The following is a 15,295-nucleotide window of genomic DNA, read 5'->3' as shown; positions in this document are numbered from 1 at the left end:
GGACGGACGGACGAGTCGACGGAGAAAATGCGATTTGAATATCAGATGGTGGGCTAAAAACTTTAAAGCAAGAACGTATATCGGTCCTTTAACATATGTTTTGCTTATGAGACGACCCCCTATATTAACCCCATTTCCGCCATGAATGTTGCTCGTGTTTCGTAACTCTAAAACAAAATATACAATACACACCGCATGTACGTAATATTTCAACTTCATTATTGTCGAAGTGCATGTTTCTACTATGAATATAACCTTTCAGCTTACCAATTTATCTTACAGGATGCATGAAGTGGGTAAAACACAGAATATACCGCTGCGCCAGAAAACACAACAACGACAAGCACGACGAAGATCGCTGAAATTACGATGCATGCTTTTCCATAACACGGACACTTCTTCCAAGATTTAGTACAGCAACATGCGGAGTCCGAAGACCTGCCGTTGTTAAGACTTTTGTATCCTGGACTTGACGACATCTCTCCTGTATTCGTTGTGTTCGTGTGGCCTTGGTCTCGAGTCACGAGTTTTTGTGACTCAGTTGACGTAAACATTGACACGTGACCGAATGTACATTTCGTTTTTGAGACTGTCCCCAATTCGGTATCAATGGTCATACCCAAGGTGTTCCGAACGGATAAAATGGCTGCACAGGTAATGCTTAAAACCCAAAGTGAAGGGGTTATTTCACATTTTTTGGTGTAACCGAAGCTTTAAAACTTGTTAACTTCAAGTCACACACACTTTTAATACATTCGCGTACCATTTTATTTCTCCACGTAGCGCTTGCTTGCGCAACAAATTCGTATAATTGCTCCAATCTGAAATGCGTCTGCTGCTGCTTCTTCAATGCTTATTTTGAGCCACATCCGATTTCTAAAACGTATATTAAGTTTATTTCTTCCTGTTTAGCTGTTTGACAATTCTGTACAGTAACTAAACTTAAGTGTTATGTGATGTTATAAAACATTCTCAATCCATGAGCTATATATAAATGTGTGCATTTGATTTAAGGGCTCTGGATTTTGGATTGCACAACCAAAACAGATCAAACTTGTGTATGCAAAGGTTAGGCATATATTTAAGCATTACACATCATCCTGTCTTGTGTTAGGGTCATTAGGTTAAACATAGAAATGCCTGCAATATTGCGGATTATAGCCTGTTAACATGTTATAGTAATTTGTCTTAAATGCTTTTATAACTTATTGACAAAGTTTCTGATTAATCTTCCCCTTTCAAGGATATGGTTTATCAATGAAAAGTACAGGCAGCCAGCGTCTAACAGGACTCCAGAGTTAAGACAAACTGATAGCCCAACACAATTTTGGGCAGCCATAGGCTGCAATGCTACGTATAAACTGTTAGTGTCTAACCCAGCTCGGATATATGTGTCATAAATTTTGTGTACCAATCCAAAAACAAGATGGCAGACAGAGGTCTTCGGCCATCTTGGATTTTAACAATTACATATATTACACGTATTGAGAGTTTTTGTTATTTATCCTGAAAGCATTAATTCTAAAAGGATGTTTTTGAAAATTAGGATTTATGACATATACTACATACATGTATGTTTTAGGTTCCCCTCGTGGTCAGGACCAATTAATTTTTCAATTTGCATTTATTGACCTAATTTACAAGCATGTGACTTATTAGTCATCTTGGATTTTAGCAATAACTTTTTTATAGTACTATTTCTAAAAAATGATTGAAGTGATCTTTTCAACATTTCATTTGTATACAGGTTATTATAACTTCTCTTGGTTCCTAGAATATCTACATGTACATACATATATGGGACAAAGAAGTAATTTCAACCATGTGGGGAAAAAAAATTTCGAGGCGATCTTCCCCTTTATCAATTAAGACACAAAACAAACACGATTACATAATATAATACGAACAGATCTACAAACATGTAGCCATGTTAAGCAGAACACTATACAATATGAGCGGTGACAGGAATTTGAGCGTGCCACGTGTGACGTCAAATGTGTGGCGAAATTTATATGTAGTGCTAGTTTGTATAGGATTCAAATTGAGTCACATTTCTTCCTTGTGTATGCAAAGGAGCAAAATCCTAAATTTAGTTGCCTTTTACGGGGCATCATATGCAAAGGATAAAAAAAGTGTAGAGAAGAATGGAAAAATGCTGAAAGTAGGGATTAGTAACTGATAAGCGAGTGATTAATTGATGTCAATGTGTATATATATATATATATATTTAACGTTCATTAATGCCTTTGGGATAGTGGGTCTGTAGATAGGTAATCAAGAATCTCTCTCTCGATTGAGGCTTGGTTTGTGTCCAGTAGGAACAGTGCTCATTTGCAATCACCTGCATGTCTTTCCAACTATGTCTGGGTAAGTTGAAATGTCTGGCAACCAGATAGTCAGGTTTGTTCTGTTTGATAGACCAACGGTGATTGTTGATTCTGACGTTGAGTGGACCGCCGGTTTCCCCAACATATTGCATTGTGCATTTCCTACACGAGAGGATGTAGATGACATTTCTGGATTTGCATGTTAGGTTCTGTCCGATGTCGTTTTCTTTGTTACACATACATACATATAGTACATATAGTTATATAATTACATTTTCTTAGCCATTTTGGTAGAGATGGCTTTCAGACAGCCATCTGAGATGTTGACACTAGAAGTCTGTTATTGATAGGATTTGCTATATTTTAATTTCCTTGCCTGTATCAAATATTTCAAAGGAAGAAGAACATTACTATATTATAAGGGAAAAGTAGAAACAAGATCCTTCTTTTCTATCACTGACATGCAAAGATCATTTTATAAGGGTGCCTATTAATATTCTCATTTAAAATATATAATTTATTTGTGCCTAGTTTATGTGATTTTAATTTGAACCTTAAGTTTTCTAAATTCTATCTGATTTCAGAGTGTTGATGATGTGATAGTGTGTCTGATGTCGATGGGGTTCGACTGGCAGGATGCACAAGATGCCATTCAGTCTGGAAAGGTTACTGTAGAGAATGCTGTTGAATGGTATATTTGTGCATTATATGCATGTACAAGTGAAAAAGTCTGAAAAATAATTAAAGATGCTCCACCGCCGACAGAGCATAAATGATATTCATCATTCGAACAATAATTTGTGTTTAATCGTGTATATTTATGCCTAATTAACACAAAAAATAATATGAAATAATTTATTTCGCCTTTGGTGCATGCGCAATCAGTACTTCATTTCATATAGAATATAGTGCCACGGAATTTTTTCGGGATGCAATTAATTATTTTTCATATTTTTAACTTGAAGTAAAATTAGAAGCTCAAACTTTTCAATGGTGGTAATGGTGTAAAGTAAGTAGCTTTTGTAACAGAAGAAAAAATACTAAATTGTCTGCTTCTGTTTTTGATAGTGAAAAAATACCATTTGTCAGCGGTGGAACATCTTTAATCAATTGCTTGATTAATGTAAGACAATTTACCATGAGGTAACAAAATACATTACATGTGCTCTTTCTAATAATCAAATTTACTTTAAATTAGGAAAAGATATTTATATAAGTTTTTAGCATGCTTTCCAATTCGCAAATATTCTATGTTGTTTATCATGGATATATGAATAAACACTGTTTAAACTAATTTACTAAAGGTTGGTTGCTGGTAAACCAGGATTTCAGAAGGAGCCTGATGCTGTGCCAAGTCTTAAATTACGACAGGTAATATTTTCCACCATATTAGTTACACATTTACATAATTATTATTTAATATAAAATAATTTCTTGCACATAGTTAATGATATTATAATAAAACAAGTCTTTATTTATACTTGATGACAAAATGAGTCAAAGACTCGTTTAACTTTTTGTCAAGTATACATAAAAATGTACAGTATTTACAAATGCATGTTTCCGGCTGTTTATAGGTATAGAGATCTCACGGTCATCAGCTCAAGACTTTTGATAATCAAATCTGCAGTTCACTAAAATGCCAAGTACAGACTGAATTATCAGATTTTATGTTTTGAGTAGGTATTTTTCGGTTTAGGATGGATCGGAATTTGAAGAAGGTACCAATCCATTCGTTAGTTCTGATACAAGGCCATTGGATCCTTCCACCCTCGATGAACAGCAAGTTGACCAGGCAGAGGATCAAGGTCAAAGTTCAGTCCATGATGAAACCCAATCTGTACTTAGCAGGCTGCACTTGAGTGAGGAGCAGAGGAAGGCTAAGCAGAGGTTTGAAATGAAACAGATGGATGAGGCTAGGCAAGCAGCTCTGAAAGATAAACAGAGGCGGAAAAGGGTAAACATTTGTCAGATACCAGTCGTACACAATGCCTTTGGTATATTTGGATAGATCATTTATGATCTTATCTATTTTTGTTTATGAATACAAATGATGGGATTTTTTTTGCTTTATTGGTATAAACCTTTTTTGACATAACATAAATTTTCATTTTATTTGAAAATTTAGAGCAATATAAAATAAAAGCCAAAAATTAAAAAAAAAATGATAAAATAGCATATTAAAAAAATTTAGGTAATTCATTCTTTAGGGTTAAAAGGGACATTACTTTGCAAGATTCAAAATTACGATATCTGCATGAATTCTGACACTGTTTGTAATATTATATCATTTATTGTTATTCTTGTAGGACCATGCACGAGTCTTAAAAGAGATAGCTGATGACAGAGAGAAGCAGAAACTTTTCCATCAAGCGGGAGGCTCCGAGGCTGCAGCCACAGAGAAGAGTCCCAGTCCTGTGAACAGTAGTGCTCCTGTGGAGAAAACACCTGTCCTTTCTACTTCTACATCATCTGGGGGCAAATGTCTACTGCAGGTAAGGAAGGCCTCAAATATAGGTCTGGCAGGGGTATTATCTCCCTTTGATGTTGTGTATTTACTATCATACCAACATGTTTTTTCCACACTTCAACAAATTTATCCATCACTAATAAAAATCCTTTATCAAAACTTAAGGTCATAGTGATATTTAGAATGGTGTTGGTGCAATCAAATTTTGCTCATTGATTTCTAAAAGCTGATTAATAATTCTGCTTTTGATAAACATGTATATGTCTTTTAATATCTAATATTGAAAAGACTGCTCATGAAAATATTTTCACTGATAAATAACTTAAATAAAGAGAGAAAGAAATTGTTAAACAAAATAGTGTATTAAGAAAGAAAGAAAATATAAACCTTTGAATTATGTACTTTTGATGGTCATGTACCCATTCTATGTTATTTATGTATATGTGCAACTTTTTTCCAGATAAGAATGACAGATGGTGGGTCTGTGCGTCAATCTTTTCCTACCTCGGCTGTGCTGAAGGAAGTTTGGTCCTTTGTACAAACACACCAGAAGAAATCCCTTAGTGGAATGTGCTTAATCCAGGTAGCTCAAGATCACATTTACATGTACTTGTTGATTTTTGACACAACACATTGATACGTCAATAAGATTTGACCCACTATGCCATCTATTTTTTTTTGTCCATATATATTTCTAAAATATAGTCTATGAATTATTACCATCTAAGACTATTGGGGAATTAAAAAAACACTATTTTAAGCCAGTGTTTGGCAACTATTTTAGACTAGCAGCCCATATATGGAGTGTTAATCATAATGTGGTAAAATGTTCGACAATTCAACCATCAATATTTTAATAAGCCTTCATTATAAACAAAGTTACCTATGTTTCAACTGCAACAGAGATGAATGGATTCTTTAGGTAGCTTGAAATTTTCATAACCTAAAAGAATGCATATCAATATTAAAATGTCAGAGTGCTAGGTTTCCTAAAGAAAAATCATCAGCCTAAGGTTATCTAGTTAGCACATTTTAGTTAGTTACAAACTCATGACTGAGATGGAGGTAATCTAATGGAAGGATGTCTGACACCTTGACCACTTGTCAAAATAGCTTGTTATGAGCTTTGTGATTTTCTGAAAGATATATGAGGTTACAAGATATTAATTTCAAAATCATAATTTTCAGCCCTTTCCCCACCGAGAATTCGGAGAAACAGACATGGACACTTCCCTACAGGATTTGGGATTGACTCCTTCTGGCTCATTAGTGTTGAGAAAAACAGAGAAGAAAGACACAACAAATAAAGAAGCAGGTCAGTTAATTAGATATTTTCAATTGAGCTTTTGGTAATTGGTTAATATGGAAACTAGATAAGTAGATCTTTTTTGGTAGGAAAATAACATTAAAATGTTTTGATTTTATTGAAAAGAACATTCAACAGGCTGATAAAACATTACATTTGTCCTTTCAATCATTTGACCAGAAACCTGCAATCATGTATTTAATTGCAAATCTAGTGAAATTTTAGCATTAGACATGATATGTTCTATTATAAATATTTTCCAGAGTCTTCAGAAAGGGACACTGAGAACTCTGACGGTGCTACTGGATCAAATAAATTCAGCAATCTAACATATGGGACACCGGGAGCTAAAGGAGATTCCACTGGATTTCGATCACATGGAAGTCAGGGCCCACCCCCACCACTACCACCAACGTTTGGTTTGGATGGTGGAGGAGGTGGAGGTGGCTTTGGAGGGCCACAACCAGCTGGAATGCCACCGATGCCACCTGGTTTGGGAATCAACCCAATGAATATGGGCATGCCGGATATAGTACCAGGGGCAGGGCCATCTCAGCATTGGGGTCAAGGTCATGTACTAGGACAGGATGATGGCCAGCCATATGTGCCAATTATAGGTACAAGCAGAATTATATCATTTAGGCAATACTAGTTTGAAACTGTACATTTTTATAGAAGACTAGAATAGGGAGGATTAATTAAAGGCAATATCTGTTTTGAGACCGCCTCCTTTGTTTTATTTACAATTCTACTAATTTTAAAATATGATGTCTTTTCCTGCTAATTTTAGATGATGATGCTGAGGGGGATGAAGATGCTGATAATGATGAGGGACCTGATGTCGTACAGGGACATGGCCAGTTTGGTCATGGTTTCTTTGGTGGAGGAGGAGCTGGTGGGGGAGGTCTGCACATGGGTATGTTATATTTATCAATGTCTTCTTCTAGCTGTCATTGTTCATAAATTTTTGATTGCATCATAGGTTTGTAAAGGGTACTTGCTTTTAAAATTAATTAATTTGAAACAATTTCTGTCAATAAAAGTACAGATGATAAGAGAGAAAATAATTTGTAAGTAAATGAAGATATTTCCCCATAAATCAAAATTGGCATTCACACACATTCCCTTTAGTCATTCCTTACATGTTACCTTTTATATGACATCTTGAGCAGGTGGGGAGGGGTGATACCCACAGGAAAACGATGGATGTCTTCAGCTTTAATATGGTGTGTATATTTATTTGTGTATTTTTTATTAAAGGTCATGATCTTGGGATGGGATTTGGAGGTGGTGGCAACATGCATGCTGAAGAAGCTTTCCAAGGAGTGGGGCAGCGTCTGGTTCCTGAGGGACACCCAAACTATAATGAAGGAAACCAGAACAAATCGGCACGTGAAATGGCATGTAAGGATAACGTCTGATTTAAAATACAGTAACTGTACAGTATATCATTGATCAAAATTGAAACATGATATCACAGTTTCAGTCTGTTTGACAGTTTATGTAACAGATAGTTTGCCAGTGAACTGTATTAGGTATGGTCAGCAAATAAAAATGGCAGTCTGAAGAATCGGTTACATTTCAAAATTATCAGAGGTTTGTAAATAATCATTACATGTAATGTTTGTTATCAAAATATATGCCGATAAATGATAAAGGAGTAGATATGATAGGACCAGTATTTGGCCTTAATTTTTCAGGCCGAAAAAAATTAAGTCTTATCCCCATCAATTTCATATCAATAATAAATACTCTCATACTTGCCATTCATCAAAACATAATTTTTTATAACCATGTACACGATGTGTCCCACCTATGACGTCATCAAATTGATGATTTTCCTCTTCTCGCCAAATTTTGCTAGAAATTCATCATCTTTAGGTTAGAAAAGGCTTGAAAAGGATTTGGCCGCCACCTTGGAGCAACTTTACATTTTGCATGGATATGCGTAAATACATGATACACAACGTGTAAAAATCTCTTTCTGCTCCACGAAGGCGGCCACATTCATTTTTAGAGAAAACCACTCAAAAAGTATGATTTTTCAAGGACTTTTGTGAAAAATGGCGGGAAACTGCATGTTGATGACGTCATAGTGAACATAATTGGCACATGCGGGATATTTTGGAGATGTAATGTGTTAGCAAATGTAACTAGCTGTTATATGGCAAAATATGTTGTTCTTTACTGGAGAATTAATTTTGAGGCCATATTCGAGTCTTAACGTACCTTCTCCTTTGTGTTGAATTTTTTTCTAGTCAAAAGAAGTTGATTTTAAACTGATATATTTACATTTTGCACTGACATGGACTCAATAACCATGCTTTCTAGTATTATCATTATCAGTGTATAATGTTAGCACAACACGCGCAGCGAATCTATTGTTACGTGAATAGTCGATGGCGTAGCAACGTGAGGTCATCACCCCACTTTTGGCGGGGACATATGAATGACTCGATTCCAATCAGCTGTACAATTGAATTCGTTGACGATGACAGGAGAGAAAAAAATATGGGTATTTTAATAAAAAATATGCAACTGCCGCGGGAAAAAAATAATACTCATTTACTTGCTTCGCCGGGGTTACATAATTTACACGTGCTCCATTATCATTATACCCTCATAACCTCAACAAAATAAACATCTATTCCTTAACCAATGACATAAATTAACTCTTATTTTGCTGAATGATGATAGTAATAGCATGAAGACATCAATTGATTAATCCAGATCTCACAAAATTTTAAAATCTTATTGATGAATTACTTAATTAATTCATGAATCCCGAAATCTAAATTATATCTTAAAAGATCTATAAATTCATGTTTAATACACTATTTTTGTGTTATAATTAATTTACAGCTCAGAAAGCCAGAGAACGGTATGCCCAACCAGTAGCAGTACCTCAGCCGCCAGCAAACCCTGGGGAGTTTGCATCTCCTGCTTTATTCTCAGCCCAGTCACTTTTCTCTCATTGCTTGTGTCAAGTTTCCCGACGTCTGAAGGATCCTCGCAGTCAACTCCACTCCCTAGGGGGTCTATCAGAGAGTCTGGCTCAGCGACTATTAGAGTACCTCATCAAAAACAAACTCCTTACATCAAAGATACTCAACGCTTTCATTCCATGGTAAAAGCTAGTTTCCTATAGTATGGCTGTTTTCAATTTCATTCATCATTGTTGCTGTCCCTGTAATGAACTGTTACCATTTTCAAGTCCCTTAACTTACGTTTTCCTAAAGCATATAGAAAGTGGTCTGAGAAGAAGATATTATCAGCAACCTTTAACTCCAATAAAGATTCATAAGAAAACGTTTTTTGGGGAAAAAAACCTTTGAAGATTTTCATTAAATGGTAACAATAAAACGTCTTTGAAATTAAAAAAATATTAAAAGCTACTAAAAGTTACCCATTTTGTGTATTATTTACATTTCAGTTATCTCCGAAAGTTAATCCTAGATTGTTACCCATACACCTCAAACGAACTGCTTACATCTGTCAGGTAATTATAGTAATTAATTTGAAATTATTCCAACATTTTGGCCATTTTTCTCAACAACTATATTATAATAGACTTTTATCAAACATTTTTAACCGAGTTGTTGTTTCTTGTTAGCAGTAATCAGTATAGTGTTATTATGCATGTTATCAATTTTTATGACCTAACCCTGTCTTGAAATGTGTGAAACTGGTATAGTATTACTCTTGTTTGTCCCATCACTTCACTTCTCTTCCATTCCCATCCAGATTTCAAATGGAGTATGAATGTTATTAATCGAAGTACCAAGGCTTACCTTCAAGTGTGGCTTATTTTCAATACAAATGGACTGAAAGAAATCAGGGCGTACTTTCAAGACCAACCTATTTTCGATTCAGGCTTATCGTGATTTTAGGGTATCGCAATTATCTCTACTTTTTTTTTTTTTTTTTTTAAATATTTGAATTTTTTTTTTACATTTTGTCAAGTGTTATTTGTTAAATTTATGTTTTAAAAATTTACCTTTAGATTTCATACCCACCTAGCACACCTCAGCCTGAGATCATGTACACTGATCACTGACGCGGGTCTGAAATGCCTCGTAGGTAAGTGCTCAGTAGTTCAGGAGTCTGCTGGTATATATATCACTACGTCACTGGCATATTTGGTATTTTTCCTCAAGAACTTGTGATCCAATTTCTTCCATCATTCAAAGTTGAAGGACCATGATAGCTTTTACTACAAGATATTAAACTGAAATTTGTGTCTGCTTCAAAGCTCTTTTAAATATTGGAAAATGTTGCACTAGCTTTTAATTTCAAGTAAAAATATATAACTTAACATCATGCTTGACTTCATTTATATTATCCAACTTTGTTTTCAAATAGAATTGCCACAAAAAGTTTTCATGTTAAATGTGATATTGACAATGAATGATATTATTATAATCCAACGTCTTTTTTCCCACCAACAGTCTTGAAAAAATTGAAACAGCTTGACTTGAGCAGTTGTAGGCAGATATCAAATAAATGCTTTGCATCTGTTTCTGGTGAGTAAATTAAGGGCTATATAGTATAAATACATAAGATACATCCTGTACCTAACGTTTGTTATTTGAAACTATCAACTCCAAATTATTGCTCAGGCCCAAATTTCTCAAAACAAAAATCAGTGACTGAAATAAAAGGACAGAAGTCCACTTTTTACCTAATATAATTTTGGTTCTAGAAATCAGGGCCTTTTGAACCACAAGTCAGCTTTTTGTTATGACAGTAAGAAATATATATACACATATGTACATGTATAGGAATACATGTACATATAAACATAATACAATGCACAGCTAATTAAACTAATATGTTTTGCTGACCTTTACCAAAAGGTTTGGTTGTCTCAGTTTCTTTTTTGTTTTCTGCAAGTAAAATTTTCTAAATATTTGGTGCTTCTAATTTATGCTTTAAAACTTTGTTATGATTTTGTAGTAAACTTTTGGTTATTTTGTCGTGTGATGATGTTACAGAATTTAAATGTATGACAGCGTTGTCACTAGAGGAGACAGGTGTCACAGACTCCGGCATTATTGGATATCTTACGTCCTGTCCGTCATGTCTTCAACACCTTAATCTCAACAAAACACACGTCACAGAAAAAATCCTGCCCTACCTGAAAGGTGATTTGAAATTAAATCTATTTAATATGAAATATTATTATGATAACAAAATAGATGGATTTGATGCAAATCAATTTGTATATAAAATAATTAATCGTGATTTGTTTTTGAGGGATATTTTCCCGAAAGGTCGACTCTTGAATTATCTATATCATACTCTGAATTTGTTTTCTGAATGATTCTGTATGGTTTATTTACGACCAATCTCAATAATTGTTAAGGTTTATAATTGTTTGGTGATTTTGTCAAAACTCCAATCAACATTTAATCTAAGACAAATATATTGCACTATAATGATGATTACTTTCCCGGTTCAGCATGACATGCATCTATCTCCTTAAAATCACTAACGTTATAATCACGAATTTGTTGAAAACGTGTTATACTGTATGTGGTAACTACCAATTCCTTAAAATTTGGTGTATGTAATATTTTCAGATTTACCTGCTCTGAAGAGTTTGTACTTAGAACATACCCAGGTAATTACACATTTGACAATATATATAAATTTGAGCTATTTAAAGTTTTGATTGCTAAAAGTGTAGACATATTCTTTCATCGCTTCAAATAATGTTATGAATATATCAAAGCTGTATATTTTTTTTTATTAGATAGTACTTTGCCTTTACAAATCCAGTTGACTACCTCATTAAAACCAGATATTCTATATGCTTACACTTCATAGTTTTATCCAGATTGGATATATCTAAAGAGTTATAGAAGGTTGTCTCCCAATTACCACATGCGCACCACTGTTTTCTTTCTACAGTTAAGTGGGTTATCAGGTGTTCAAGATCTCAAACAGCTAGAGACGTTGGATGTAGCCCATACCTCCATAGTAACAGACTCCATGTTGTGTGTCTGTAAGAGTGAGACACTCCAGTGTCTGGGGATCTCCCATACAGACAATATCCACGGAGACCAAGCCCTGTGTTATATCAAAGGGTAACACAAACATTACTGTATACATATGATACAATAAATTTTCTTTTCAGGTCTACATGTATCAATGGTCATTTTAAGATTATAATCGTAGCTGATGGCTACCTATATATATTACTTTTCCTAAACTACTGTATCAATTTCGATGAGATTTCACAATAATTTTAGGGACGATGTGTAGATGTACAAGATTGCTTTAATTTCTGAACATTTGTGTTAATTGCCATGGTAACCAGGTCGCTATACACAAGTTTTGTAAGATGGCCATTTAATTACTAGTTTTAAGATCGGTTGTCTTCATGCATTGGGTTGCCATGGTATTCAGTTACATTACATACCGGTAGGTTTTGTGTAATGATCAATTACTGAAAGTGTTTGGATCAATTTTGTTAAAACATAGCCAATTTATGTAACATATGGACGCCTACAATTTGACTTATGACATATTTCCATAAGGTTTGCAATGGAAACATATTAAATTGAGGTTGCTGATTGGTCAAAATATAGGTTTTCTCCATTTTAGCTGAATATTATTAATGTTTGGGTGGATTTTCAAAAATATCAATGCTATTTGGTTGCTATGGTCTGAAATGAGGGGTACAATTTTAAAAGTTACATGTATAGCCATTTGCTTACAGTTCAAATTATGTACTAAGAATGTTGTCATGTTGTCCTCATATTTTACCAAATGCTACACAATCTTAATACAAAATATATACCTTAATTATGTATCTAATCAACAAAAATGTGTTTGTTTTCTAATTAAAATCATTTTTTGTGCAGATTTAAGACTACATGCACTAAACTTACCTAGCCGGATAACCACTACAGATTTGGGAATGTCCTACATAACCAGTAAGTGGTCCGTAGGGTAATCTCTTCATTTGTGCCAGACATATAAATAAATACCTGTATTTCTTAAATTTTCTTGGGGAGTGCATGCAACTAAAATATCCATTTAAAAACAAATCACTTTATAATTTTAATTTCAACTTCCAAACTTAAGCAAGGGTTCTGATTAAAAAACAATACAGTAATTATCACATCAGAATTAACACTGTTTCCTTTGAAATTGATAATTTTTTGTCATACTGATATATGTTTTCTTTTCATTTAAGATTTTCAGTTAACGACATTAGATCTGACAAATTATACCAATGTTGGTGATGATGGTATGTCCCATGTAGGGAAGATTTCAAGGTAAGGAATATCTACATTTGGTTAATATGTTAATTCTAACATATTGCTACAAGCCCTCCACCTCTGGGTCGCGAGTTTGAATCCCATGTGGGGCAGTTGACAGGTACTCATTTCTGGTCATTGGTTCTTCTCTGGTTGGTTACTCTGTTTTTCCTCCACCATCAAACCCGGCACGTCCTTACTGACCCTGGCTGTTAATAAGATTTAAAAAACACAAACAAACAAGCATTGTATATATATTATTTGATCCCTGCTGGCTTTCTAAGTGGCGATTTTGTATTTTCATCATAAATGGCAGTGAAGAGATTGTTGAAAATTGAAACATAGATAAGGTACATACCACATTTGATTTTGAAAAAAATATGTTAAATTCAAATACTTCCTCAAAATTAACAAAAATCTTATAGTGTAATGCTGTTTTTATAAATTGAAATTTAAATATTCTATTATGGATTTGCATTTTCACAAATTTCAGTCTGCGGAAATTACTTCTGGCAAATACAAAAGTAACAGATCAAGGCATGTTGTTTTTAGAAGGTGAGTTTCCATACCTGTACATGTATATTCATCATGAAGTTTTAAATCCTTGTTTTACTACAAATAAAGCATTTCTTAAGAATCATTGATTAATTTGATTCAGAAGACTCTAATTATTCAATTATTTCCTTGTCCTGTATATATGTATATTGTCGCTGAGTCAAATAAGATAATCAGATCAGTCATCAATAAACAGACTACATTTTATTTTTGGTCGAGACCGCACGGAAAAAAAATGTATACCTAATGATTGGATTTCATTTAAATTTGATTTTCCACTTGATAGGTCTCAGAAACCTTGAAGTTTTATACCTTGATAAAACTATTGTGACTGACCAAGGAGCTGCTGTGATAAAAAGTATGTATAATTGTGTACAATTCAGTATCAAACTTTATTATTTATGTAGATTGTAGCATTCAAAGTGATTAAGATTTAATTTGCATCATACGTTTATGGAAAAAAAATGTGATAACTTAGAAGGCAAAAATCTGAGATTATGATGCTGTCACATTTAACGACATTGATCTTGCATATTATGATTTGATTAGTCTATCATGGTGTCTGATTTCTTGTACAACATTTAATTCTAAACGGAAATGTGAACAAGCTATGAATTACCTATATCAGGTCAAGGATTTATAAGTGAGAAGGATTCGTGTCTGTCTCTTTACACTACTAAACACCACGCGAGACGCTTATGAACCGGGAATAAAAACCGTTTTTCTCAACAAATACTTGTCTTATCGAGTCAAACGAAACACCAATGTAAAGTAAATTAAATTTCACAACGTTTATAACTTGCTTTAAAGACGGAAGATTTAGAAGAAATGTCTTAAACTATCGTTAAAAAAATACGACCGCTCATGAAATGGCAGCACGCTTCAGAAAGTAAGACGGTAACCCTCGCACCCCCATGCTACATCAAAGGCTGCGGCGGCGGATATCAAAGGAAATCAGTCGTCGCCCAACGTCATGGTCAGTGCACAAACACAAAAGCGCCTGCGCTGTCTTTGCCCAAAACTCAGTGTGACTTATCCTTCTCATATACGTCCTTGATCAGGTGCAAGTTCCTTTTGCTAATTTAATTCATGTCAGAATCATAAGAATTCATCTCATATAAAAATAATTTTATATTTCAGTATTTAATATTTCATTAGTTTATGCAAAAAACCCGTTTTTAATACAAACTTCCTTAAGAATAAAAATTCTAAGAATTTTCACCGTTTCGAATCTAAATGTACAACATTATCACACTAAATATGCTTATTTAAATATCACTTAGTATATTTTTAAAAAGGTACAAGATATTATATCTTTTTATAATGCCTGTATACAAGTAATTTCAATTTTCATTTGAACACTTTATGT

General features: G+C 33.9%; 1 protein-coding gene across 1 annotated transcript; it reads left to right on the top strand.

Moving 5' to 3' along the window:
- Window positions 1-249: 249 nt before the first annotated feature.
- LOC138316541 (uncharacterized) lies at window positions 250-14,628 on the top strand. Its single transcript, XM_069258224.1, has 22 exons — window positions 250-654; window positions 2,912-3,018; window positions 3,632-3,698; window positions 4,027-4,284; window positions 4,637-4,822; window positions 5,258-5,380; window positions 5,986-6,112; window positions 6,367-6,720; window positions 6,894-7,019; window positions 7,364-7,507; window positions 8,966-9,230; window positions 9,537-9,602; window positions 10,107-10,183; window positions 10,552-10,626; window positions 11,098-11,247; window positions 11,686-11,726; window positions 12,017-12,189; window positions 12,971-13,044; window positions 13,308-13,389; window positions 13,865-13,926; window positions 14,213-14,284; window positions 14,555-14,628. Exons 1-22 carry the CDS (start codon window positions 610-612, stop codon window positions 14,626-14,628), a joined length of 2,748 nt encoding a protein of 915 aa, XP_069114325.1. The 5' UTR covers window positions 250-609.
- The last annotated feature ends 667 nt before the right edge of the window (window positions 14,629-15,295 follow it).

This window comes from Argopecten irradians, chromosome 2 (assembly GCF_041381155.1).
Source record: "Argopecten irradians isolate NY chromosome 2, Ai_NY, whole genome shotgun sequence".
NCBI lineage: Eukaryota > Metazoa > Mollusca > Bivalvia > Pectinida > Pectinidae > Argopecten > Argopecten irradians.
This window is presented reverse-complemented; position numbering and strand designations above follow the sequence as displayed.

What these genes read in the sequence shown, in the direction of transcription:
- LOC138316541 (XM_069258224.1), top strand. Translation starts at nt 610, where the DNA reads ATGGTCATACCCAAGGTGTTCCGAACGGATAAAATGGCTGCACAG. An exon ending in ATCGGCACGTGAAATGGCAT is followed by an intron (nt 7,508 to 8,965) that starts GTAAGGATAACG and finishes ATTAATTTACAG; the next exon opens with CTCAGAAAGCCAGAGAACGG. An exon ending in CATGTAGGGAAGATTTCAAG is followed by an intron (nt 13,390 to 13,864) that starts GTAAGGAATATC and finishes CACAAATTTCAG; the next exon opens with TCTGCGGAAATTACTTCTGG.